Here is a 27,768-nt window from a genome sequence, read left to right on the forward strand (position 1 = left end):
TAAAATGATCGATGTCATGTGTGTACCATTTCTTTTTCTTTTACAAAGCTTATAGAAACTCACTCTGTCCGTCTGTCTGGTACAATTTTTGTACATGTTATTACTCCCACAACCAACCTCTGATCAAGTTCAAATTTCACAGTAATATTTTATACTTGACAGATAAAAAAACAATAGAAACAAATAACTAATGAGTAAATTATTGGTAATTATTTTTTTTAATTGGTATCGTAAAAGGGGAGAAAATGTTCTTGACAGATGTTTCGAAATAAGTTGAATTAGTCCCCTCTATACTTTGTGTAGAGAATTAGGTCGTCGCTTTAAAGTTTGAAACTAACAATAAAATAGCTATGAAACCTTTTATTTTCATAAGAACACGCCTGGCTCAGTGGTTAGTATGTTGGCTTGATGAGGAGGCTTTAGCCCTCGAGGTCGAATTGAAGTAATTTTGTTTTCTAAAATACATTTTAAAACCAGATACCCCTTTACTTCTCTCCCCTTTCCATTTCCAGTCATCCCAACTGGTCCAGACCAGTGATAGGATTATAGTGCATTGAGAAAGTTCAACGCAATAAGTAGCGCTAAAAGCAACAACAATTGGTGCACGTATTTATAATCGCACAGATTAATTATTGTTAGTCAAGAGCTATTACACATTTAATGACATGACTAATCTAAACAAAATGATAACAATTACATTTCTTAAAAGCTTTGTTTTCTTTAATGTATTTTTTTCTTGTTATTTCTAAATTAATAAATAAAAGATTTCTATAATTTAGATCTACGTATTGTAAGTTCCGTTTCTAAACAATACTATACGACAATTTTAGCTACTCTTAAGCACGAAATGAACGCCGTGAGGGAAAAAAAAAAGACAGATCAGGTCAAGAATAACACTTTTACTAGCCAAAAAAATCTGAGATGAAGCCAGCGGCCGAGCTAATGGAGACTTTTTGTCGTCGAGATCATGGAGACTTTTTGTCGTTAAGCTCAATGGAGACTTCTTGTCGTTGAGCTCATGAAGACTTCTTGTCGCCGATCTCTTCATGACCGCTAATATTACAATGGGTCAAAGTACATACTAAATGAATGTCCATAGGAAATAAATATTTAAACAATAAAAACTTACATTCTCGGTCCACGGAGACCCTGGAGTCATAATTGACGACATTAAAACCTCCTTGAGCTGTTTTAGTTATCCAGAAGACAGTGGCAGGAGGAACACTTTCTGGTGGTACACAGAAAAGTGTGTAAGGTCTTCCCAATAATGGTGTGTGGTATGTAGGTCTTGCAAAAGCAAAACTTGCCAGTTTGGCCTGCCTCAAATTAACTATTTTACTGGCAGACCTTCCAAAATCATTTTTAGCAAAACATTGATATATTCCCTCATCTTTGTCTTCTGTCCTATTGATAACTAAAGTACCAGCATCCGACAGTTGTACAATCCTGTCATCGTTAGCACTGGGATTAAACACAATCTCATTTCTACTCCAATCATATCTGAAATTGATACTGTTACATTAATATTTATTTTTTTGATGGATGTTTCTAAGTAGATAGATCTAGGATTAAGGACAAGCAATGGACGACATCGAAGCAATGAGCGCAGTTACAAAGTAAAATGAGCCTCAGATTGGCTTCTTAAACACATAGCCAGGTTATACTTTCACATGCAAGATATGCAGATGGAAATGTCTCTACCAAATAGAACTTTCATCCCCAATAAGAACTGTTCCACGAGATGAGTCGTCTCTTAACATATGGCGGACACGAGTAAAGGTTTTTCTGAGGGCTATCAATTTTTCGCATATCTTAAGAGAAACATATTAGTATAATATTGTTAAAGAGTTTGAAAGTTTAATTTAGTTTTGAAACTTTATCCCAAAAGAGCTCAAACAAATGACATTGTTACCACAATCAGGAAGTCCCACGACTTTCCTGTTAGAAACTTATTCACATTAGTTTGTCATTTAAGCTGTCTTCTATCCCCCCCCCCATCTGATATATTCTCATAGCGCCTTGAGCCTATATCATGTTAGATAACAGAGCCATATGTATTAAATATTCCCGCCACATTAAAAAGCTAAACTCCTTCCGCCTACTCTGTCTAAGAAGTATCCATAAGGTGCGTTGCTCAGACCACATACCAGGCACAGAAATCTTAAAGCTGTCCAACATGAACAGCATCAATGCGACAGTAAAAAGGCCCCAACTGTGATGTGGTCAATACAAGCGCTATAAAGACACTCTCAAAAGCTCCTTCAAGGAGTTTGATATTGACATTCACGGCTGGAAAGCACTAGCTCTCGATCGCTCCTCATGGCGTGAAGCTGTGAATCTCGGTGTCCTGAGATTTGTAGCAAGAAGAGTAGCCAGAGTGAAAGCGAGCGAACCAACAAAAAGCTGAGAGAAGAAGCAGGCCTGTCTGCAACTGACCAAACCCACCCATACATCGTATGCGGCCGGCTTTTTAATGCAAGGATTGGACTTTACAGTTATCTTCGAATTCATAGGATATGAGAAATGTGCTCATCTTCGAATTCATAGGATATGAGAAATGTGCTCATCTTCGAATTCATAGGATATGAGAAATGTGCTCATCTTAGAACACGAAGGAAGAGGAGGAGCTTTATGAATTAAATAATTACTTTCTCCTCTAATAACCTTAAAATTATAACTAAAATATTCTCAAACTAGATCCTTACACACCAGATCTAGATAGTAGCTGTAGAGAGATACGTACGTGGGTTTAGGTTCACCGTCTGCCTGACATGAAAGTTCAACACTTTCTCCAACCTTGTAGTAAATCTCAAAAGGGGGCTCAATGTAGATACTGGGAGGACGTGACACTGAAACAGGAGCAGAGATAGATAGATAGATAGATAGATAGATAGATAGATAGATAGATAGATAGATAGATAGATAGATAGATAGATAGATAGATAGATAGATAGATAGATAGATAGATAGATAGATAGATAGATAGATAGAACATATTACTAGTGTAAATCTCTAAACTTAAGGATGCCATTTACCTGAAGCACCAACTCTCACCAATGAGGCAATAATCAATGAAATAGCAAACAGCATGGTCACACTTGTTAATCTAAAAGTAAAAGTTAGACTAGTTTACAAATAGACAAGTAAAGCGTTGCTAAAAACTAGTGTCACGACTAGACTTGTCAGCATAGTAAAGTTAATCTTTCAGCACAGTGTTTCTTAAAGTTGCTTTAAAAGATTACCCTTCCCTAAGACAACTTGTGGGTCAGTGGAAGCGCTATGATATGATATATATGAGCATCCATAGTGGTATTCAATCATTTTACTGCATTCTAAGCTTTATTCCTTCTCCTGACATTAACAACGGACTTTTTCTCCTAGTAAGAAGAGCGCAGGCCAAATTAAGTTGTATTAAGAAGGGGGTTGGGATGATATTGGTGTGTGAGAGTCATTTACAATTTTTCAAACATTGTTTTGTTCTAGAAGTGGGCCTGTTTTTATTCTGTTTTTTTTACACAAAAAGAAGTGAACAGAAAGATGGGTGTGTCCGTGACCGTTTTGACGCAACAAAAAAGAGCGGACCCTAGATTCACAATTGTCGAGGACATAGTAATATCTCAGTACATCAAGTTGGCTCGTCCCACAATTTGAGCAATGCAAATTTAGGAGAATGGTCAAGCAGTTTTTAAGCCTTCGCTATCTTGGAGTTACAAGTCTCCCTTATAAATTGTGATGTTGGCTTTGTTAATCTAAAAATAAGTGTCAATAGAAGACGATAATCTAATATCGCTGTCACAAACGTGATATATACTTCGCTGACTGCAAGATAATGTCAGTGACAATAGAAACTAGAAACCAGTGTTTTTTTTTGTTGTTGCTGTTTTTCGTTTGTTTTTCAGTTAAGTAAAGTAAACAAAGTTACGGTGTGACCCGCAATTCAGGATATGTGCCTATTGTGTACGTTCCCTGTATAGCCAAAGCTATCTAGGTATATAATAGGGTAAAGCTTTTTGTCCCATTCAAAAGCAAGCACTTCCGGGTGAACGGGCTTTATAATGAGGATTGTTTTTTCCTTGTATTTTATCAAAAGCTTGTTTTTCCCAGTTTCAATTCAACGTGAACTTTGACCTTCATTGTAGTGATTTGTTAATACATTTTTTAAAAATTATAAGCCAAACAAACACACTCAGTAAGTTTCTAGACTTAGGGTTGATTTTATTGTTTGGGCTAAGGAGAATTTTAAGGTTAGATTTATGGCTAAGCTTTAGCATTAGGATTAGGTTAGTTGTTAGGGTTTGTGTTAGATATATTTTAGGGCTCAATTTGAATCGTGGGAAGCGTGGTTAAGAGGCCAAGTACACTTGAATTTGGCTTGGCTACCTATGAAGGGGGCTCGACACCTGACTCTGGCAGAGTTGTGTTTACTGAGCGCCTAAAACACGGAAAACCTTTCTCCCCCCACCCTCCCCACTGTTTCCACAAATGAGATTGTCTATAGCAAGCTATACTCAGGAAAGTAGCGCTATATATAAATTATAATTTATTCATTTATTTAACTATTGCAGTAGTTTTCATCAAATAGTTTCTTATTGATACCTCTATTCAAGTCAAAACCTCATGGAACCTTCAAGAACCAGAATGGAACCTGCATGAATGCTAAACTCAAAAAAAAAGTGCTCTAACGATTTTCCTAGAAATTAACTCTTTCTCTCCGTAATTATTTACCAGATTCTGGTGGAATTAAATTGGTATCGTCAGTTAGGAGAGAAAGAGTTAACAAAAGTATATCGCTCAGAAAAAATTTACTAGCTCGTTTTCTACACTGGAAAAACTCTAGTTTGACCGTTATAATTTTTCAAAGTAAAAAATAAATGTAAGTTTGGCTTGAGAACTAGACTTCCATTTAGAGCCAACATCGGTTTTGAAAGAAATATCGGGTTCATAAATGGTCTATTGCCTTCGGGAATTTCTGAATGTAAGTTATTATTTATTCAAGAATTTAATAAATGAATGTTTGGTAAAATTTTGCACATCGTATACTAAGTCTAGATTTAAAGACCTATGGGACTATCATTGAAAATATTCTGTAAAAAATAACATAACATAGTCAGCGGTAGTGTAGCAAAAACTGAGTTGTTTAAATTGAGTAACATTGAAAGATTAACTAAGCTTATATTTTTACGTAAATCTAATATAGATCTAATATAAATCTAGTCTATATATATACTAGATCTAGAAGTATTTAAGTTTCATCCGGGGCAATAGTAAAAAGAGGATTAAATCTCTCTCTCTCTATATATATATATAAATATTTATATATATACTTGTCGACCAGCGGGGTACCATACGCCGCTATTTTGCAGGGCCGGCCTTAGGACCTGCACTTTCAAAGGACACGCGCTAATTCTAGGTGTATAAATTTTTAAATTAAACCATTTTATAACTTACTAGACATATATTACCCGCGGCCCGTGGGTTTTTTTGTTTGCGTATAACTGTCGATGAGTCACTGAGAGTGGTTTGTAAACAATTAAACGAAATTATAATGTTATAAGTAAAGCGAATGCGTAAAAATGTAAAAATAGTATGAGTGAATGGTGCTATCCAAATAGCTAATCGACTTAAATCCATTTTTTCAAATAAAAACATTTGCTTGTAGGCCTACACATATTTGATTAAAATTAAATGAATAGACTTAATTTTGTATGTTCGTGTGTTAAAGAATAACGTAGATCTTGAATTAGACATAGATCTGGATCTAGAGTAATTGAGAGTTAAATATTGGCCACCATAGTTTGCTTAAAAAGTTAAAATATTTCGGCATTAATGGTCCACTGCATCAGCGGATTAAAGATTTTCTGATAGGGAGAGAACAAACTGTAATAATAAATGGCTCTAAATCAACAGATTATTTGCAGACGATTGTATAATATATAGAACAATAAAAACAACACAAGACACAGAAATTTTACAAAGAGAATTAGATGAATTACAGAAATGGGAATCAAATTGGAGCATGTCTTTCCACCCAGAAAAATGTCAGTTGTTAAGAGTAACAAAAAAACTAAAACAAATTAATTCCACTTATCTTATTCATGGCAAACCAGTAACACAGACTAAAAACGCCAAATACCTAGGTGTTATAATAAATGAAAAACTGTCATGGAATCCACATATTGATGAAACTACAAAAAAAAATCAAACAAAGCATTAGGATTTATTAAAAGAAATTTCTATAAATCAAATAAGAACATAAACTAAAATGTTATTTAACCTTGGTTAGACCAATAATAGAATATGCATCCTCCGTTTGGGACCCCTCAACTCAATAAGACATTTAGAAACTAGAACAGACACAAAATAGAGCAGTGAGATTCATAACAAACGAATATTCACATTTGACTAGAGCAAAACCTTCAGTAAAATCAATACATTTATAAAGCCTTCAGGACAGAAGGCTCAAAAGTAAAGTAGCAATCATACATTAAACACTGAACCATAATCTTCAAATACAAAAACAAAATTTAATAAAATATTCTGAAAGCCTTCAGGACAGAAGGCTCAAAAGTAAAGTAGCAATCATACACAAAACACTTAACCATAATCTTCAAATACAAAAACAAAATTTAATAAAATACTCTGAAAGACACAAAGATAAAGGCACTTTCCTCGTCCCATATGCTAGGACATTTTGTACAAATACTCCTTCTTCCCTAGTGCTATTAGAGCATGGAATGGGTTGCCTGAGCTAGAAAGGAAAACCAGTGACTTGGCAGAATTGAAGTCATTGGTTAATATGCATGACTAAATGCATGACACGTAGGACGTAATCACCTTCTTTTTTTGAAGTAACGTCTGTATTATATAAGATATTGTCTTGGATAGAGTTCATTTTGCACGTGCGCATGCGTGACCTTTTTAATTAGATGTACGCGAATGAATGAAACAATCAGAATATATCCTAACATGGCTTCGCAGCTTTAGGCCGAACGAATGCATGAAAAATGCTTTAGAAAAAACAAATTTGAATGTTTGATTAAAATATGAAATGAATGGACTATAATTAATATATTAATGTGTTAAAGTATAAAACTATCTTTGCGAAGAGACGTTTTTAGACCTAGGAATAGAAAGATGTGTTACATTACGGTATTGTCTAATGAAAGAATGCCAACCAGTAATTCTACATTCGCAGATATAAGGAACGAATTTATGTAAAAAATGCTTTTGAAACACAAAATTGAAGGTTAATTCTATTAAATAATGAAATTAATGGACTATATTTTGTATTTTCATGTGTCAAAGTAAAAAACTATCTGCGCAAAGTGTAGTTTTAAAATTAGATCTAGATCTAGATCCTTTCTATCTTTTCTCATGTAAACATGGCCTAGATCGATAAAGTTATAATGCTTTCATAGAGCTGGTCAACTTTTTTTTTGAGGTTCTTAAGTTTGTTTTAGGGCTACAATACATACACTACAGTCTAAGTTAGTACCCAAGGAACATTTCTGCCAAGTTTTATCAAAATCGGTCAAACGGTTTTGATTTCTATACGGGGACATACACACATACATACATACATAAATACGCCTTACTTTCAACTTTATAGTATAGATAACAGATTTAACAGGAGCTCATGGAAATCTCCTAAAATTGTAAAATATACGAAAAAGTCTGGGAAAACCCCGGAAATTATAAAAAATCTTTTAAAAACTCATACAATCTCATGAAATATATAGACGAAAATTGTCATTTTGGGGTGTCATTCAATTTGGAAAACGCCAATCCTATGCGCAATAAGTAAAAACGGCATTATGCCATACACGTAATTGTGTAATCTGGTGAAAGAAGCTTCTCGCGCCTCAAAGTTATGAAGAATTACCTGAAGTCAACAATTCTCGTAGATAGATTGAAAAATTTGGTAATTCTTGCTATTGAGCGTGATCTATGTAGGAAATAGAATTTTTATGTATATACTGTATGAGTAGAAATATTTTTACCAACCGTTCTGTTTAGCGTAATTTCATGCTTTTAGCTTTCTCAATATGCTATGATCCTATCACTTATCTGGACCAATTGTGAAATAAGGGTTTGGGGGGGGGGGGAGAACGGAATATCTGGGTGAATTTTACGTTAATCGGTTTTTAAAAACATTCGAAAAAAATGGGGGACCTGAATTCGAATTCATGACTCAAGCCTCCTTAATCCGACATTGTAACCACTCTGCTAGTTATAGTTATCTACTGTTTGTTTTAAACTTACTTTCAAGCGGCGACCTCTACTGGGGACTTATTCAGCTTATATCACCACCTCAGTCAAGTACGATTTCTTTCCCTTGTTCCAGATACTAAACAAAATAATTAATTACCAATAGTTAATATACTAATTGTTTAATTATTTTATTGCTTCTTGTGTTGTCATGTAAAAGAAATTATTGTGGCAAATTTCAGCTTGATCCCAAATTGGGTGTCGGCGAAATAACGTGTCCGAACTTTTTTCCAGACTGACTATTAGGGTGAGTTTTTACAGACTTTATAAAAGAAAAAGTAATTGCTTTAATAGCTGACTTGTATTTGAAGTATAATAAGCACATTATTTGGACACATCAAATGCGAGCTATAAGAAATTTGCGATCAGCCCTATGATCATTTAAAAAAAAAACTAATAAAAATGTATTATTTCAAATTTTGAGTAACACTAACCTATGCAATCTTTTGGACCTGTCAAACGGCATGCCTGCTTACCTACAAAACACAAGGTTTTCTTTTTTTTTCCCCAAACTCATGTGTGCGTTTTAGCTTCTAACTCTACACTAGCAATCGCATAAGCCTATTCGTCGAGAAAAACAGTTTGTCTTATATGTAAATAGTGTGAAACTACTTCACTGTTTCGTTAACTTTATATACATTGTAAAACTGTTTAGGGACTAGAGTACAATGCAATCGAAATAAATCACCCAGACATGTTAGTTTCTAAAGCAGACAATCAATACGGAAAATACAACATTGTAAGTCTGTCCTTATAGCGGAGCTCGGGGATATTTACCTAAAGCCAGTGGTCCCCATACTGTATCAAAGGGAACAACATTATGTCTCGAGCGTCAATTGCAGTTGGACCTAGCATTGACATGCTCAGTTGAAGAGAACATGATAAAACAAAAAAAATGCATTTTTTAAACATAATGTTTTCTTTTTATTGAGAATTTCATACTAGAAGTTAATAAAAGGAATAAAACTTCAATTAAATTAAAACAAAGAGGAGAAAGCAAAATGAAGAGATGTTGTGGCGATTTAATGTTTCCAAAAGAAATCTTTAACAAAAAAAAATAATTTTAAAATATAATTCTATTAAACTATAAATATATTAAAAAGATTTTTAAAAAAAATATTTTTTTGTTGAATTCGGGTATCGAACAGTCAAACTCGTGACATTCTTAGCTGCAAAAAAAAATATGAATGATCTGATTCAACAGGGAAGGTATATTCCAGCGATTGTTTATTGGTATGTTCTTTATATGGACATTTAGATCTGACTTAAGGTTTGGTTTTGAAACTCTTAATGTTTAGTTTTGATCTACTTCTATATCTAGAATCTAGATGTCATCTCTAGTAGATTGAAGTAAAAATATAAGCAACGCTTATAAACTTCAATAAAATGGAAGCAACTTTAAATGTACTCAGTTACAGTATAATAACGGTACTTACGGGACTAGACCTATAAATTCCAGCCAAATTTACATGTTTTTTTTACTTTGAAAAATTATAACAGTCTAACTAGAGTTTCCCCTTTATGGCCAATGAGAATAGTCTTTTTCTATGCGATATACATCGACTGTTAAATTTCTAGGAAAATCGTTTGAGCCGTATTTGAGACCAGCTGTCCAGGTTCCTGGATCCTGGTTTCTGCTGGATACAGGTTCCATGAAGTTCTGAATTGAATAGAGGTATTTTAATAAATGATAACAATTAGGAGAGATATTGAATTAAATACAAACACAAAAAAATAGGAAGCCACGTTGAAAAATAACGTTTACCAAATAAGTTTTTAAAAAATTAGCCCAAAGCCAAAGAAGTAAGTTAGAAATTTTGGTTTGCACTGCTGAAAAGTGAAACACACAAAAAAAATCTTTAACAATTAAAAAATAAAATCATAGGCCTATACGAAGTGTTGATGTATCAATTAGTTTGGATCAGTCATGTAACTACATTAGTAATAGATCTAGACTAACAACACTAAATCTGTGTGATTAGAAATATGTTTACCCATTGTATTTGTTTAGCGCTACTTCATGCTTGTAGCTTTCTCCGATCACTTATCTGGACCAGTTGTAAAAAAAGGGGGGGGGGTCGAAAGGGATATCGACATTTTAACCACTCTGCTAGTGAGAAGTTATAAAAATAGAAGATTGTTTAGTCAGATAAAAGGGGGGTAAGCGCTTTTCACATTACGGAGTAGCTTGCAGGAGAATTAGTAAGAAGATATACATTAAATAAAATATTTAGATTATAAAAAATGTTCATAATTTAAATGTAAAAATGAACAATCTGATATATTAAAGTCGTTCGAGATACAGTGTAAATATTTGGAATCATAATAAAAAAAAAATACATGGGAAACACTCCCTACACCGCGTGCAACGTGACTAGTTTAGTGCACAAGAATTATTAGCGCTATAAATATGGGGACATTATAAATTTATAGCGAACACCTTGTGATTAGGTTAAAGATTTACATAAGGTCTGCTTAATAAGATCAGGCTATTAGACTTATATTCATGCATTGGTAACACATAATTGAAACCGTATACAAGTTTTCTTAACTAACAATTAGATTTTTGTTAAAAACGTGTTTACATTTAGACTATTTATTGTTCTCAATAATTATGTTTTACTATATTTACGAAACTTACTTTATTTATATTGGTTCTCCATTAAACTGTATGCAACAAATAGCTTTCTCACTTTTCAGCCAAACTTTTCGTGTTTGGTTAGGTCTTACCAGCCACTGTTTAAACCCTTAGTGTCCCTCCCCACCCCCCCCTCGCCACCCCCCGATGACTGATCAACATCGTATTAGGGTGGAAGACTCCTATCTCGACTCTTTTATAACTTCACACTTTATGCAAAATACAAAATGTATGCGTCACACTCATGGCGCAAACCATGCAAGAAAGGATTAGTCACGCCTCATTGCGCAAGCCTGGAGAAAAGTGATGACCAGATTATTAGATTACATTGTGCATGCTTAAGAGAAAGAAAAAAGTTGTTTATTGATAAGACTGAATTCTCTCGACCTTGGAGAGATATTGATTTATCATTTAAATAGAACATAATTTAGAAATAGTTCGAAAAAGACGATTGAGAACCAGGAAGTAAAGAATAACGATAACCTAATCACAAAAAGTCTAAATGAGACTAAATGAGGGAGGTAGAGTTAGCTATCCATAACTTCCAGGTGATTGTTCAGTGTTCAGTATTCTATGATGGATACTTATTGATCGTCAGTATAGTTACTTTGCTTTATTTAGTCAAGTTTAGTCATGTTATTTAAACACATGATTTATATTTTAATTTTGTTTTTCATCGCTGGGTTACTAATTCTATTAAACTGACCTTAAAAGCTCAAATTCGAGGAAAATATAGCCAAGACACGTTTTTTTGTTTTGTTGTTTTTTTAAATCGAATAATAAAGGAAGCTCCAAATAGTTTTTATGGCTGCGGTGTCAAGGCTGTACACGACGATTATGTCAACATGAACTTACAGCTTCCGTTACCTTCAATTGTATTGATCCAAACTAGACAGACCCCTAACACAAACACTTATAGGCAATCAGGAGAACCGTGAAAATAAAAGATTCCCTGTAATTATTACAAGCTAACTCCATTTAATGTTACCTAGCCTCCCTAACGATGAATACGTATCAGTGGTTCTCAACTTTTATTTTCCTCAATAGATAAAAACACAAATACAAAAGAGAGATAGAGAGAGAGAGAGAGAGAGAAAAAGAAATACAGATAAGAGAGATAGGAAGTAAAAGAAAATGAGAGAAGGATAATAAAAATTATTATTATTATTATATTATTATTATTATTTATTTTTATTATTATTATTATTTATATTAATACTATGTGTGATTATAGAACTTCTTGTTCTTGTTAACGTTATATTTGGTATTACTATCGGTCTACTAAAAGATATCACTCTATCTGATATACATCTTAACAATCCAAAGAAATAATATTTCTGTTCTGTAAGTCATACAGATCAGGGGCGTAACTAGGGATTTGGGGGCCCGGGGGGATTGACCTCTTTGGGGGTCCCTTGCATTTTGACATTCGACATATGTCATGAGATAATGTACGCAAAAATATATAAGCCCCAAATCAAATTGGTTCAGTATATCAGTAAACTTAACAAAAAGTAATCATCAAGACTCTTTTAATGAATAATACCTTTGTTTATTAGTTAAATAATGCACAAGTGACAAATCTAAATTGATATCGCTTCACGTCGTGCATTCTGTGCAGCAAAGACATCTATAACATCAACTACATCGATACTTTCTAGTATTTGTGACTTCACTGACATTAAAACCATGATAAGCCTTTCTTGCGTCATTGTGCTCCTGAGATACTTTTTGATGAGCTTGAGCTTTGAGAATGATCTCTCACATGACGTAATGTCGTAATGGAAGTGGCCTGAGTTAGCGGTTTTCGGAGGAGGTTGCAAAGTCTGAGCACACGTAATTCCCATATGAAGCCTGTTTCCTCAATATGTCTATTGGTGATTGTATTACTGGTTTGTTGATGAAAAGTGCTCGTGCATCAATGACATCATTGAAAAAGCTATTTTCCATTTATTTCATCATACAAACAGGAAAAGTAGCACAGTTTATCACAAGCGTGTCTTCTAACAGGTGTCTTGGTTCAAGAAGAAACTCAAAGGTATCCATTTTCTTTTTTAGCCTTTGGAATCTGCCCTTCATCTCCATATGAAATCTGTCCAGCACTTCTGTCGCAACACGTTGCAGTTGTATTGACAGTCCTACATTAGAACTCAATTTTCCATCAAGTCTTTTCTTTCATATGGTTGTTTTGATTACAGGAAATCCATAGTATTCACTACCTTCTTTTGTTTTTTCGATGGATTGGGTTTTTGTCAGTTTCTCATCATTTTGCAGAAAGCATGAAAGGGTACTAATTTCTTTAGCGTATATGCAGTCCAGACTTTTGTAGTTTCTTCCGAACTATATTAATTGGGCACAGGAGCTTTGACCAGAATTCCACATAGGCAAAAAATTCTTAATTTTCCACTGCATGAAGAAGATTCTGTGCTAATATTATATGGCATTACGTCATTGTTGGTTGTTTATGTTTTGTGCGAAAGCAAAAGGATTCAGGGTATACAAAAGTGGGAAAGATCCATATCTCGTTATGCTCGAGTATAGAAATACTCCGATAAGTGGACTGCCGTATTCACCATCACAACTGCTGACGAGTAGAAGACTCAGGGAATCATTCCAACTGATCACAAACTATTGAAACCATTGGTAGCTGAAAATGCAGAGACATTAGGCTACTCAACGAACGACAGATGAAAAGCTAAGTGAAATACGATGCAAAAGCAAGACTACCTAAAGATTATTCTGTTGGAGAGTTCGTCTAGGTCAAACATGGCAGAAAGCAGTTGTCATAAAAAAAATTCAGCACCCAGATCTTACATCATAAAGACAAACAATGGAAAAACATACAGAAGAAATCAACGCTTTTTAAATAAGAGTTTCGATGAAGACATCTCTGGGTACTATGATACCGATGAAGATAATGAACTGCAAACTGTTGCAACAAACGAAACAGATAGTTATAGACCAACGTCTAGAGAACTTGTTCAGTCAAGACAACCAGAAGTGGACGAATTGTTAAAGTTCCTAGTAGACAGTGCCGGTCGCAGTGGGCGCCGCGCTTTCATAGGCCCCGCGCTAATTCCAAGTGTACATTATTAAATTAAACAATTATAACGTATATAAAATAACAGGGTTTTCGCGACCTCCTGATTTTTCAGGGCCTCCAGGAAATCTCATGAAAAGGCAAAATATACGATAAAGTCCTGAACTTTTTTTGAATTTATTGTATTCTCTTGAAGAATAGACGAAATTCACGTTTTGGGGTGCCAATAAATAAAAAGTGGCATTGCGAGCTTTCATTTGATAAAAATTTATTGCAAAGACGAAAGTAGGCCTATTTTCTAATTCAAAAAAAAATTATTATTTTGACATTATGCTTATCCCTACCCAGACTAGGCCCCGCGCGATCCGTTTCGCATAGGGCCCCGCAAATGCTAGGACCGGCCCTGCTAGTAGATAACACTATTAAGAACTTTAAAAGGAAGGCTGTGATAATAACTTCAATAGGAAGGATGTATTAATATTATATGATATTACGTCATTATTTTTTGTTTATGTTTTGTGCGAAAGCAAAAGGATTAGATCATTAGATGTAAATAAAAAGAGAGAGTTTCCATTGGATTGAGGAAAGATGAATAAAGGGGTAATAACTCGAGTGTGAAGTTTAATTCTGAAATTATAGACGCCAAACCCGAAAAATGGACAATTTAAGCATTGTTAAGAATCACTTTTAGTTATACTCGATTCTGTAAATTTTGCTTCAAGGTTAATTAGTGTAGCCATATAATACTCGCCATTAAGATCTACTATTAGTAAAGGTAACAAGATACCTGGAATTTGCTGTATATCATGCAGTTTTATTCGTGGCAACAAAGTTTAAAATGGAAGATGTATTTCATTTTTAACAACTGATCTCTGCGGCAAAAATATTTTTTAAAATATCTAGGTTTAGTCTTTGTGATAAATTTAATCCATAAATTTTGATTAAAAAAAGACACCCGTTGACACTATTTGTCAATCAAATATATTAATTTATGTATTTACAAATAAATTTCGGACACCCATTTGGGGGCCCCCGGGGGGATTTTAAAATTCTCCCCCCCATCCCCCACCCCTTAGTTACGCCACTGATACAGATATTTCAAAATGAGACCTAAATACAGCTTGTGGTGTAATCTAAAAACTTTTGAAAATTCTGTTTTGTTTTAAATTTAAGATAGAATTATTTTTTAAACTTTTCCACTGTGACTATTTTTAACAAGAAATACATTTAACAAGGTTACAAAGACAATTTGTGTGGAAACACAAACTGCATAAATGTGTCAATAAATAGTATGTAGTATTATATTGGTACCTGCCTTACTAAAAAGCCACCCATGTTTTTTACTATTCATAGTGAATAGTTGTAAAAATGGTGTATTTTATGAAAAAACAGCTTGCATACTTGATTTTAAAAATTAGATTTTTTCGCTTTCAGAAAAGAAAAAAGTAGCCGTTGCATTAGAACTTTGAATGTTCTAAAATATTATGATGACGGATTTTCACTATCTTTTCTAGGTTTCCAGATCTAACCGGGACGGACGGACGGACAGACATTCAACACAAAACTAATCGCGTCTTTTCTACTTTCGGGGACCGCTAAAAATAGTTTTTAAGACAATACCTCCAGTATACAACTTTAAAATATAATTATAAAATAAAAATTGATCAAATTCGTTATCGGACACCGTCAGCTTCTTGATCCAACGATTGTACCATTTAGGCCAGACACAAAATGTGGATGTAGATCGCTGAGAAAAGAATTATTATCGCGTTGGCCACACGGCGACAACTCTACATTGTCCGCTATAATTTTTCGAAGTAAAAAATGAAATAAATTTTAATTTGGCTAGAGTATAACTTGGAGTAAAAAAAACAAGAAAAACAAAACAAAAATACTTAAAAAAAAATAAGCCAAAGTTTATACGAAGTGTAGACCTAATTGTATCTGTTACTTTGGAACAACCATATAATCATAGGGAAAGAAAGAAAGAAAGGGAATTCTGGGTGAATTTTAACGTAATTGGTTTTTAAAAGCAGAAACGACCTGAATTCGAACTCGTGTCTCTCGTCTCCTCGGGCAGTCGTACATACCACTCTGAAATACACTTACATCGTAATATCAAGAAGCATCTATTGTGTCATCTGGCACTCAAACGAATCGTGACACAGAGATTTAATCATTAAACTTTTTTTGTTTTTTAATGCCTGATGTCCGAGCTGGACCCATACGATGATTGACAAAAGATTCTAGATGTGAAATAATTTATTTTCTATCATTTAATGGGAATATAAATCTACCCGAGGGACGAGTATAAAACATTGGATACAAAGAAACTTTAATTGTAATTCGAACATTTATTGAGCTACTGAATAACTTATAGGCATTTATTTCTGGATTCTCTTCCATCATTTGTATCACTTCTGACACTATATTATGCATAGACAATTTGTTATACAAGAAATATGATGATGTTGTACATCAAGAATGCTGATTAGGTCAATCAATTAAAAAATCTTTACCTTTAATATAAGAATATTTTACAAGTTGCGATGTTATTTATTTAAACCGAGTAGCTTGACACATTGTGCAACTTTCATATGACCTTCATCCTATATAAATGTCACCATAGTTAACAAGTAACACTGTTTCCAAGGGAGGTAACCTCGTTTAGTGTCTTGCCTCATGTGCTGCGTTCATTTAGGAACCTTCGAGACTTTCTTTTGATTCGCATTGTATAATAGCCCCAGGAGAAATTAAACTTATCTTCAGCCTAGGGTAGAAGTAATTATCAGCCGGTCTTAAATTTGCAAGAAACATTTTGCTATCCGAATATTAAACATGAATGGAATTTTTGCGCTAAGTCTTTTACACGGATGTTTTTGTATCGCCAGTTTAGACGACTCGCAATCATGTAAGCAAATACACAATTTAACAGTTCTTTATTTAATATTTTTTGTTTGTTTTGATTTATAATATACATATATAATACTTTTGTCAAAAATAAAGATTATATTGAGTGAAAATAGTTTAATTAGTCATGTACTCAATTTTCTATACATCTTGACTTACTTACTTAGACTAAGAGCCTCCCGCGCCGTTCGGCGCTTTGGGCGGCAAGCTGTCTCCAAAAAGATCTGTCACTGGCAATGTCTGCAGCCTCTTCCCCCCTGGTGTCCACTGTTCTGAGGTCCTCCATGAAAGTGTGGCTCCAAGTTATACATCTAGACTAGCAATAATACACGTGTGCGATTGGAAATACTTTTACAAATTGTTTTTTGTTTACTCGACCTTTCATGTTTATATCGTGCGCAGTGTGCTATTATCCAATCACGTGTGAACCAGTGAAAAAAGGAGGGGGGGGGGATATAACTTTATGACAGAAAGTGTTCGTGCTGTTTTTTTTTTTTTTTTAAAAACTACTTTGTAAAAAAAAAATGATGGAGTCTGATGGTAGGTTGACTTCTTTATCCACTCAGCTATTTAGGTGCTTATAAAAATATCAGGCTCTGTAGTCTAAGAAAAGCCTAGAGTTAATTATTATAAATTCAAACGATCTGATTCTTTAGACAAGGATTATATTCATTAGCTTTGTACATTATGTATCTAAAACAAAATTAATTATTAAATAATTAGATTCCACGCAGACTGAGTTGTTGAAAACTCTATAAACAAATAGTTAAAAAGCATCCCTTTTATTACTGTTGGTGTATATATATAGCCTAGTTTCAACCTTTGAAATGTTTGTTAATTGCTTATGTGCCTGAGAAGACGTTATTGTATTACATAACAATGTATTGGTATCTAAAAGCTGAAGAGTTTCATACGTGGCAGAAAATCTAGAAATAGCTAGATTTTTGGCGTATCCGGTGTATGAAAACAATGTTGATAGCTATGGTGTTTTTGAAGTTATATTATAATTTTGTACTGCAGAATACCATTGTATATCCAATTCCTTTGCAGCAAAATATAACTTCAGTTTAGAGAAAGAATTAGACATTCACACTATCAATTGAAATGTATTAAACAAACTAACGGACCACTAACAAGCACTAATAATGGAGAGTTGACACGACTACAGACAGGCGTTGAAATATTTTTAAAAATATTTTTAATTATTTTTTTTTTAGGTTGGCAACAGTGATTATCAATATAATTTTGTCTATTTTATCGTGTGAATAACCAATACACATACATGACTTGCAAACACTAGCAAACCCACACCCACACACTCACACACACACGCGCGCACGCGCACGCATACACACTTAGATGATTACGTCACTCGTCTTGCAAATGGTTATTTTAAAGTGATTTTAAACAACAAGCAACAGAAAAAAGAATACTTTTAAAAAAATCAAAGTTTATCTAAGGAAAAGAACCGCTTATTACTGCCATTTATCTCAAGATGGCATATGTTAACTCCCTTTCTGTTATATAAAGCAAAATTAATTAACTACTAACAATTAATTGACTAATTGTTAATTTGTTTATTAATTCGTGTGTTGTCATTGACTATAAATAATTATGCACATTTTTTACTTAAGCAAAAAAAAAGGGAAGGGATAGAAAAACGTGATCCACATCTCTCATTAAAATAGCATTTATTTCCTTTTTTTCAATATTAAAGAAAAACAATTACCAATATTTTATTAAATAATTGGTTAATTTTTTTTATCGATTTATATTTTTCAATTGCAATGAATAATAGTGCAAAGATTAAACTTGATCAGAGAAGTGGGAGGAAAAAAAAATCAAACTTTTTACCAGAAAGACAGTGAGAGAGATATTAGCTTTGTAAAAAATCACTTTTTTTCAAGTTATATAATAGTTAGAGATGATATAAGCTTTGTAAAATAATTTGTTTACACATATTTTCATTATTTTCTCCAGCATATCAAAGTGATAACAACGCTAGTGTGACTCGAACTCAGACCTTTTCATTTAAGCAATGTTCGATACCAGTGTGCGGCAACTTTTTATGCTGTAGCTGCGATCATTTGTGTTGGTTTTACGGCGACTGCTGCCCAGATTATTACAGTCAACGCCTTAACAACATCAGCACTTTCTCCAAGGTCGAGACCATCGTGACAGCGATAGCCTCCAAGTACGAGACACAGTTTGAACTGCTTCGTATGTGGCAACAAATTAACTTGGTTCATTTGTCACGCTGCGTGGAAACGTTATACGAACCTATATCTATCATAAACACATGCCACCGGAAACCAGAAGTCGTGGAACAGTTCAAAAATGTACTTAACAAAATCAAAAACACAGAAACGAAAAACACTTTCGAAAATTATCTAACAAACAAAAGTATGGACGATATTTTAGAGAGCTGTGAATCCAAAACATTGAGGAATGACTCCGGTACGAATACTTTGAAAACTATTCTTTATTTTGATAGATTCATGTCCATTGGGTTCTACAACGTCTTCTGTGCAGTCTGCAATGGAGTTTGGCCAAACATTGAGCGTTTAAGTCTAGAATGCAATGATTCAAGCATACAGACCTTCCAAACACTTGCTGATGTAGTTGATGTACAAGAGCACAGACAATGTTTTCCTTTCATTGGTGAGAACAACGTCCGTCAATGTTCTTTTAAAAATTTCGCTTCAATGACTCATTTTTCTGGCAGTGTTGACTATGGTGTAAATATCTGCTTAAGGTCGAACTTTATCTATACAGGAAACGAATACGCAATAATGTTTAAGAATCCAGATTGCTTTAAATGCTTACATCCGAATGATTCCAAAGTTTATGAATATCAGTTTCTGTATCAAGAGTGTAAGAATCTAACATGTAATTGTTCAGAAATCCAGAAATCAATAGTATTCGAACGAAATAGATTCTTCGAGTTACCGCTAAAACCTTTGCTTACCTTCAAAGCAAGCTCTTGTAGAATGGACCAGATGTTTCAGCCTTGGACCAATCAATGCGAATCTTTGGATTGCTCTCAGAATTCTAAACCTTTTTATGGTCACTGTATCAAATTTTATAACTGCAAAAATTCAGTTATGTTAGACAAAGAATGTTTCAACTTTCATGCAGTTGGTTCGTTAAAAAAAATTCCTGTAACCATGGTGTTTGAAGGACCTAAAATGCCAATGTTACATATACAGATGTCGTGTAAATTTAAAGACCCATTGAGATACTTCTCAGCTACGACATATAAAAATATCAGCACTATCAACACTGACAAGCTCAACAAGTTTGCCTATAGCACGTATGAAGGCTGGAATGTTAGTTTACAAGATTTTCTATTATTAGGTCAAAAAGAACGCACATTAAATGACGATGTAAAATATATTGAACAAGCTGTGTACAAGGCTTCTCAAATTTATGGACCAGATGCATTAGATTTCAAAGAACACGACCTCCAAGAGTTTATAGCTAAGCTTCTCGAAGCAATGTACTGTTTCCCATCGAACCGATCGTGCGTCCGAAAAAGATTCGTACGAGGCGCTAAAAATATTTCTGGTCATACAGATTATGAATTTTTCTGTGATAAGCTAAAAGCAATGCCGGGAAATAATTTGAAAGAAAAACAACTCTCTTTTGTTATATGCTATTTATATGCAATTAGGGCTCGGGATGTAACTTTTATCAATCCAATCATAAACAACTTTATCACTAAATTTCAAAAGCTAGTCACCGTAGGCTTGTCTGAATTTGAGCATGTGCTTACGTGGGAGCTGAGAATCAGAAATCGTATGCTATTCCCTAACGATCACAGCCAGATAAGAAAAAATGCGGGTGGCGAAAATGTTCATACACCCGTTAAAACCGAAGACTTTAACATCAGCTGCCCAGAGGGACGAGTGCTCACATTCAATACAGTTGAAGTACAGAAAGGGAGTCTCACTAATGACATACACATTTTTGTTGACAGAGATGAGCTTCCTTTACAGAATGCTTGGATCGAGTTATCCGTGACTCCAGCTGGTTACGACGGTACTGTGGAAAGTGCCAGCATATCGCTCTGTACATTAACTTCTTTAAATGTGTCACCCTGCGCTCATTTGAATTATCTCTTGTTTCCTTACAGCCAGGTTGTCCTGTACAAAAAGTTGTTGTTTATATCAGAGAACCTGACGAGAATTTCTGAGTTTATACACATGAGCAAAGTGAAGGGTGTCTTTCCCATTGAAATGATTGAGTACCTGGAGAGTTATGTGGATCACCTTGGAGTTAGGGTCTACTATAAGACATCCTACAGTCTTACAAACCAAGGAGTGCTGCTGTGTGTAGATCCTGAAAATATCTATCATGACGATCGCAACATGATTGCAGAGCTTTACAAGTCGCGCTATTCATCAAACGTATACTGTATCTCCACAACTAGCTCTGTAGTTGTAGTGCTTTATTTGACAGTTTTATTGGTTATAGGATAGTTCAATTCATCAATAGCTGTGATTCTTTACATCAAGTGGTAACCAAATATATATATATATATATAAAGAAAGTGTGACAATAATTGAACATACAATAGATCTACAAATGCAGAAATATAACGTGAACATTTGGTAGTGAACATTTGGTGGCGAAAATTTGGTGGTGAACATGCGATGTATTACGAAGTAAAGAGTTAGACCGACACCATTCGTTACAGAAGGCCTCAACACAGTTCTGCAACATCACAACCTGTGGGCAGCGGAGACCTATAGCTCGCTGCCACGTTACAGGTCTGTACGACGTGGAAACAAGCTATTGGTCTAAACTGCCCATAGGTTGTGACGTTTCAGGTCAGTGTTCAGATCTTCTAGGTTTGACCTAAGACTTACTAACTAGTAAGAGGACCATTACCTGAGACCGAGATAGCTTGTGCTGTAATGATCATTTAGAATGTAATTCGCCTTTGAATTCAGAATGTTCAGATATTGATACAGTTAATAAACTTACTGGAACTAACTGAAGATGTTTTGTTGAATTGTTTTATTAATTAAGAAGTACTGTAAATAGTACTAACACTAACAATATAACACTAAATACAAAATAACATTCACGAATGCTGGTATACTGTGATGATGCCAACAAAGCAAATCTACACGTACAACGAGTGACTGGTTAGCCAAGTGTATGCCGGGAATTCGAGAGTTCAACTCAGATTCGATTTAGAAAATACAACATTGTTATAAATAAACTAACGCGTGTGCGTCGAGACCTATCTCCCATATCTAATATATAAAGCAGAAAGTAAGGTATATGTATGTATGTATGTATGTATGTATGTTTGTATGTATGTATGTATGTATGTATGTGTATGTATGTATGTATGTATGTTTGTATGTATGTATGTATGTATGTATGTCCTGCATAGAAATCAAAACCTATTTAACCAATCTGGATTAAACTTGGCATAAATGTTCCTTAGATCATAGAGTAGACTGTAGTGTATGTTTAATGTCCCTAATGTGTAGAACAACTAATACTTTCTGTTAACGTAGCATATGCTAATAATTTATTGCAGGCAATTATTCTTATCAGTGCTATATATTGTTGCATATATTCATGTAACAAAAAATAATAATTAATTCATAGGATAGGTAAACAATATTTGCTCATTATCAGGAAAGGATCTATTTTAGCTTATTTCAGTGTACTAAATAGCTTCTTAGTTTGCCTAGAATATCTTTCTACATTTTTAAAAATGTATTTCATGGGTCATTGTAAATTGCTGAATATAATGTTAGCAGCTTCCACCTCCCACTGCAAATTGCTGAATATAATGTTAGCAGCTTCCACCGCCCACTGTAAATTGCTGAATATAATGTTAGCAGCTTCCACCGCCCACTGTAAATTGCTGAATGTAATGTTAGCAGCTTCCACCGCCCACTGTAAATTGCTGAATATAATGTTAGCAGCTTCCACCGCCCACTGTAAATTGCTGAATATAATGTTAGCAGCTTCCACCGCCCACTGTAAATTGCTGAATATAATGTTAGCAGCTTCCACAGTCCACTGTAAATTGCTGAATATAATGTTAGCAGCTTCCACCGCCCACTGTAAATTGCTGAATATAATGTTAGCAGCTTCCACCGCCCACTGTAAATTTCTGAATATAATGTTAGCAGCTTCCACCGCCCACTGTAAATTGGCATTAGAACGAGACGTAAGGACAGATCAACCTCATAACACGAGAACTTCCCTCAGTTTAAATGATAAACCCGCAGAGATGGTAGAGCGTAATATTATATAGTTATCCTACTGTAAAATTGACGGGATACTACTAGGATTATATTTACTTTGCTCCTTATATATATATATGTGTGTGTGTGTATAAATTAACTTTGTCACCAATCGATACGGTTGATAAGTCAGACTAGTGTGAATTTTTTTTCTAAAAAGATTTATATATATATATATATATATATATATATATATATATATATATATATATATAAGAATCATGCTACAATTAGAATCAGAAAGAAAGAAGAAAAAAAATCCATCTATTTATCTGTACGAGTACTTCCGTATATGGTTACAATAGTCTATTGATCACAGGTCAGAAACATATTTTTTTAGGTTCAATCCACAAACTGACAACACATGTTATTGTGATCAGTTCTACTGCACTTTAATGTTAATAATGCAAAGCTAACAGAATATTTGTCACCAGGAGCTATATAAGTTTAGTAAAAAACAGATGGCTTACATTGCACACTCTTTATGAAAAGTTTTGATGTCTATGTTCCCACTGTGAACTCAAGAGTAAGTTTATTTTTATTTTTTTTTACTTTTCGTTTAAATTACAGATATTACTTTGAAAAATATAATTGCGCACTACGCGTATCGATGCGTTCATCTAGTCGTGAAGACTTAAACTGTTAGTTTTCCTGGCTGATTCAGGCAACGAGCTCCATGCTTTTATGGTACTTCGGAAGATGCAGCACTTTTATGTGACTTTCAAAGGATATGGAATACTAAATGTGATTTAGTCCTTTGTATGTCTACGAATTCTAGTAGGTTGTGTTTGTCACATCCCTAGTGACACCTCATTGTTTACAAAATGAGGACATTGTACCTATCTCAAATCAGGTCAGCGTACCCACGCTTAAATGCCAGAAAAACGCCAATTAATTCAAGACTACAGCAGGGAAACAAAATTAACATGGCTTAAATTACAAAAACAGTTCCTAGTGACACCTCGTTGTTCACATTGTACCTATCTCAAATCGGGTCAGCGTGCTCGCGCTTTAATGCCAGAAGGACGCCGTTTAAAACTTGGTTCAAGGCTACAGCAGGGAGACATAATTAGCGTAGGTTAAATTACAGAAACAATTGAGGGGAAAATTAAATGTAAACGGGTCAAGGATGGGTATTGAGATGTCACGGTTCTTGATTCTAAAGAAAGATATAAAAGGTGGAGTGTTAGCTTGAGAAGGGAGAGAGCTAGAAAGTTAGACTTATAAGTCGCTAGTTTTTAAAGTAAATATTTAATCATTTTCACTGAATCCTGTATCTGTTTTATATATCTTTGTACATACATTTATTGTTTCAAGTTCAAGTTTTAAATAATTAAAACTCAGGAAAACATATCAGCACTTTGTTACTTCATTGATTATTAAAGTGTTTGAACTATAATCAAGGCACCTCCGAACCCACATATGTCACAAGTTTATAGCATCAAGATCTGCCAGTTAAATAAACATAATAAACACGTGACAGTGTTTTTGTATTGGTTATCAAATGGTCCATTAACTGGTTCATTCCAACGTTAGAGTTTCATTGTTGGGCCTTAATATCATTAAGATAAATAAAAGGTTCTTGCTGCCTGTTAGAGGGTGGTTCTGTTGCACTAGCAGATCCACAACTTTGAAGTGGGGGGGGGCGATTTTTTCCCAAACCCTAAACCTAACGCCTAGTAAACCCTAACCCTATGCATAAATGTGCCTACAGCACATATATATATATATATATATATATATATGAGAAGATTTAAAAAAGCAGTGTTTCTCAACCTTCGGCGAAAAATAAAAACACACAAAAAACAGCCATGTTGAGGCCTTTCTCTTGCAAGCTTGGGGGTCTGGGGGAGTGCTGTTAGCTGTAAGCGAAGCCCCGACGCCAAAAGCGTTTTCTTGCATTCTTCACTGGAGAAACGCATTCTCCTGACCTAAAGCTCATTATTCATCCTATTAAAAAAGACCTTTTGAATAATGCGTTACTGCTACTATGATTTTATAGGCCCTTAATACATTGCAAATAAAACCGATTTGTTCCTTGAAAAGATATTTAGATTTAGAGGTTCGCCGCCGAAAAAAAAAAGTATTCGATAAATAATATTTTTTAAAAAAAAGCTCATTTGTAAGTGATACATTTTGTACAATAGGCATGTTTGTAACTTTGTTTTGTTACAGAACTGTAATTCAAAGCTCTAAACAAAAAATTCGGAAGTGGGAGGAGAAATTAAGTGGACCAATTAGATTCTACTCAAATTTTTTTTGCATTTTTAGGATTCAAGTATAAATTTTGAGTTATAGTCCCAAATTTATTTAACTAGAAAAATATCAGATTGAGTAAAGGTTAGAAAGAGCACACCTCATATGTAGGTTTAAAGCTCATCTCAATCGTTACTCTTATAGAAAAAATATCGTATGAAATCTAACTTTTCCAAAGCAAAATCTTTCTTAAAATAATTATGATAAATTCATGTGAAATTACATAAACTCTGTCGCCATATTTGACTATTCTGTTTTAAAACGTCATGTTTTCGTCTGGTAAGGGGAGGGGCGGTAGAGTGAAAACGCTTAATCGTCGCTCCTTTTTTTATAATGTCTGCTGCTGATTGCATTTGGCATTAAAGAAGAATTGGGCTGGGGCAACTCGATATAAGAATTTAATTTATAACATATTAGTGACAGATTTTTTTTTTATTTTGTAATTTCTAAACTATTATACAAAAAGAAAAAGTATTGGTTTGTCCGATGGGGGGAAGGCGATTACATGTATTGCCCCTCCCACCCGGTACAACCCTTTTTCATTTTATATTTACTAATCATGAAATTCGAGATTAGAGTGTGGTGCGACATAACATACAAATGGGTTTACATATCAATAGGTAGCTTATACTATAAAGATATTTAACTAATTGTGTTTACAAACTTTGATTTCTCCATAAAAATAGGACCGCCTCCCCCACACTCAGAGTGGTGAGTGCAGTACATGCAATCGTCCCCCCCCCCCCCCCACCGAATCGGCCAAGTTACCAGAAAGGGAGCGACATAATATAAAATGTATATATTAATTCAACTAATTTTGTTCACAAACTTTAAATTCTCCATAAAAGTAGGACCAACTCCCCACTCAAAGTGTTAAGGTGGGAAGGGCAGTAGAGGTATTCGCCCCCCTCCTTTTCAATCGGCCAACAGGGGAACGACATAATATAAAGATCGGTTAAAATATCAATAACAAGTTTTAATCATATAGATATTGAATTGGTTCTGTTAGCAAGCTGTGATTTCTACAAATAAATTGGACCTCCATCAGCCCCTCCCGACCCCATCAAATCAGCCAACATACTAGAGGGGGGGGGGGCGAAATATTCTAAAAATAGGTTGAAATATAAATGTATAAATAACTAATATATATTATTAACATAAGTAATAAATTCGTATACAAATTGTGTGAATTCTATACTAAAATTCGTCCGCCCCCCTTCGGGGTGGTGGGAAGGGGGGGTCGGCCGAGTTGGGGGGCATCGAATATATCTCCGTAGCATGCAATAGTAATAATAATGATAATAATAATTATTATTACAATTAATAGTATGATAACAATGTTAGAGTAATATACTATATAAAATTATGCTAGTTTTTGTTTTTAATTAATTGTTCATTCGGTATGTAGTTAGGCCTATGTTCAAAGTTATACATTGAATAATGTTTCATTCGCTTGTATTCTTACTAAATCCATAGTTTTATGGTACACATGGCATATTATATGGTATAGACGTTGATGCGTTAACCTGTTTGTCTTGTGTGTTATTGTAATAGAAAGGATTATCTGAATAAACCACACAAAAAAATATTAAAAAACAAGATTACAAAGAGAGTTTGTGTTATAACAAACTCAGAGGCGGCCCCCCGTCGGATCCTTATTGGATTCGCCTATTTGCAAAGAATATTCAAGACTTGATTTTATTTTGATTGTCAAAAGTAATAATGTTTCAAAGATTCATTTGCGTTGTAGACTTTTAGAAGTATTCTATTATCGACTCTGTTTCGGCTTGTCATTTGTTGGCTAGTTATACAAAATACTGTATTGCCTCTAGCTTGAGTTAAGTAAATTAATTAACCACTAAACAATGAAAGTAGAAAATTAATATTATTATTTTCTTTGCGTGTTTTTCTCCCTATCAATAACTAGTTCATTGTAATACTGTAACGTAAACAATATTATGGGCGTTGCTCAAGATTGAAAAGTCTGGTTGGCGCTCATAGTGCTAGCTCAGACGGAGAAATTGTTCACTCTTCTTAAAATGGTTGACGGCAGGGATCAAAAAGGGTCCCTAAGGCAAAAATCTGATAATGCTACTAAAAAGAATCTTGGATATCATTCCTTTTCTCTCAAAGCAGAATCTGGCCATTAATGTGCATCAAGAACGGGTTGAGGAAAAATTGTATAGACAAAATCTCTTAAGTAGGCGGATTGACAGTTGCTCTGCAGTCTTAGTTTTCTCACCTTTTGATTTGGATTCTGGGCCACTGTATTGACTGAAATAAACGACGGGTAAGTCTACCTTCAGAAACAAGGATCGTCTATTCGAGACTGCGCACTTAAATGGAAAACAAAAACATCAATAACTATTAATCGGAAGGGC

General features: G+C 34.3%; 1 protein-coding gene across 7 annotated transcripts in view; it reads right to left on the minus strand.

Annotated features, from left to right (window-relative positions):
- The window catches only part of LOC106054081 (neuroglian-like), a 55,424-nt gene that overhangs the window by 8,290 nt on the left and 19,366 nt on the right, over positions 1 to 27,768 (minus strand). The window contains exons 1-5 of one of the 7 annotated variants that reach the window (XM_056026074.1): positions 8,745 to 8,950; positions 8,263 to 8,347; positions 3,036 to 3,106; positions 2,744 to 2,849; positions 1,130 to 1,500 (exon numbers count right to left, since the gene is read on the minus strand). In XM_056026074.1, coding sequence (XP_055882049.1) covers positions 1,130 to 1,500; positions 2,744 to 2,849; positions 3,036 to 3,090 — 532 coding nt within the window. In that variant the 5' untranslated portion in view covers positions 3,091 to 3,106; positions 8,263 to 8,347; positions 8,745 to 8,950. Of the gene's footprint in view, positions 1 to 1,129; positions 1,501 to 2,743; positions 2,850 to 3,035; positions 3,107 to 6,133; positions 6,156 to 8,262; positions 8,348 to 8,702; positions 8,953 to 27,768 lie in introns of those variants that run through there. The other 6 variants (XM_056026075.1, XM_056026070.1, XM_056026077.1 and 3 more) reach the window with 6 other exon arrangements.

The sequence above is a fragment of the Biomphalaria glabrata genome, chromosome 4 (genome assembly GCF_947242115.1).
Source record: "Biomphalaria glabrata chromosome 4, xgBioGlab47.1, whole genome shotgun sequence".
In the NCBI taxonomy this organism is placed as follows: domain Eukaryota; kingdom Metazoa; phylum Mollusca; class Gastropoda; family Planorbidae; genus Biomphalaria; species Biomphalaria glabrata.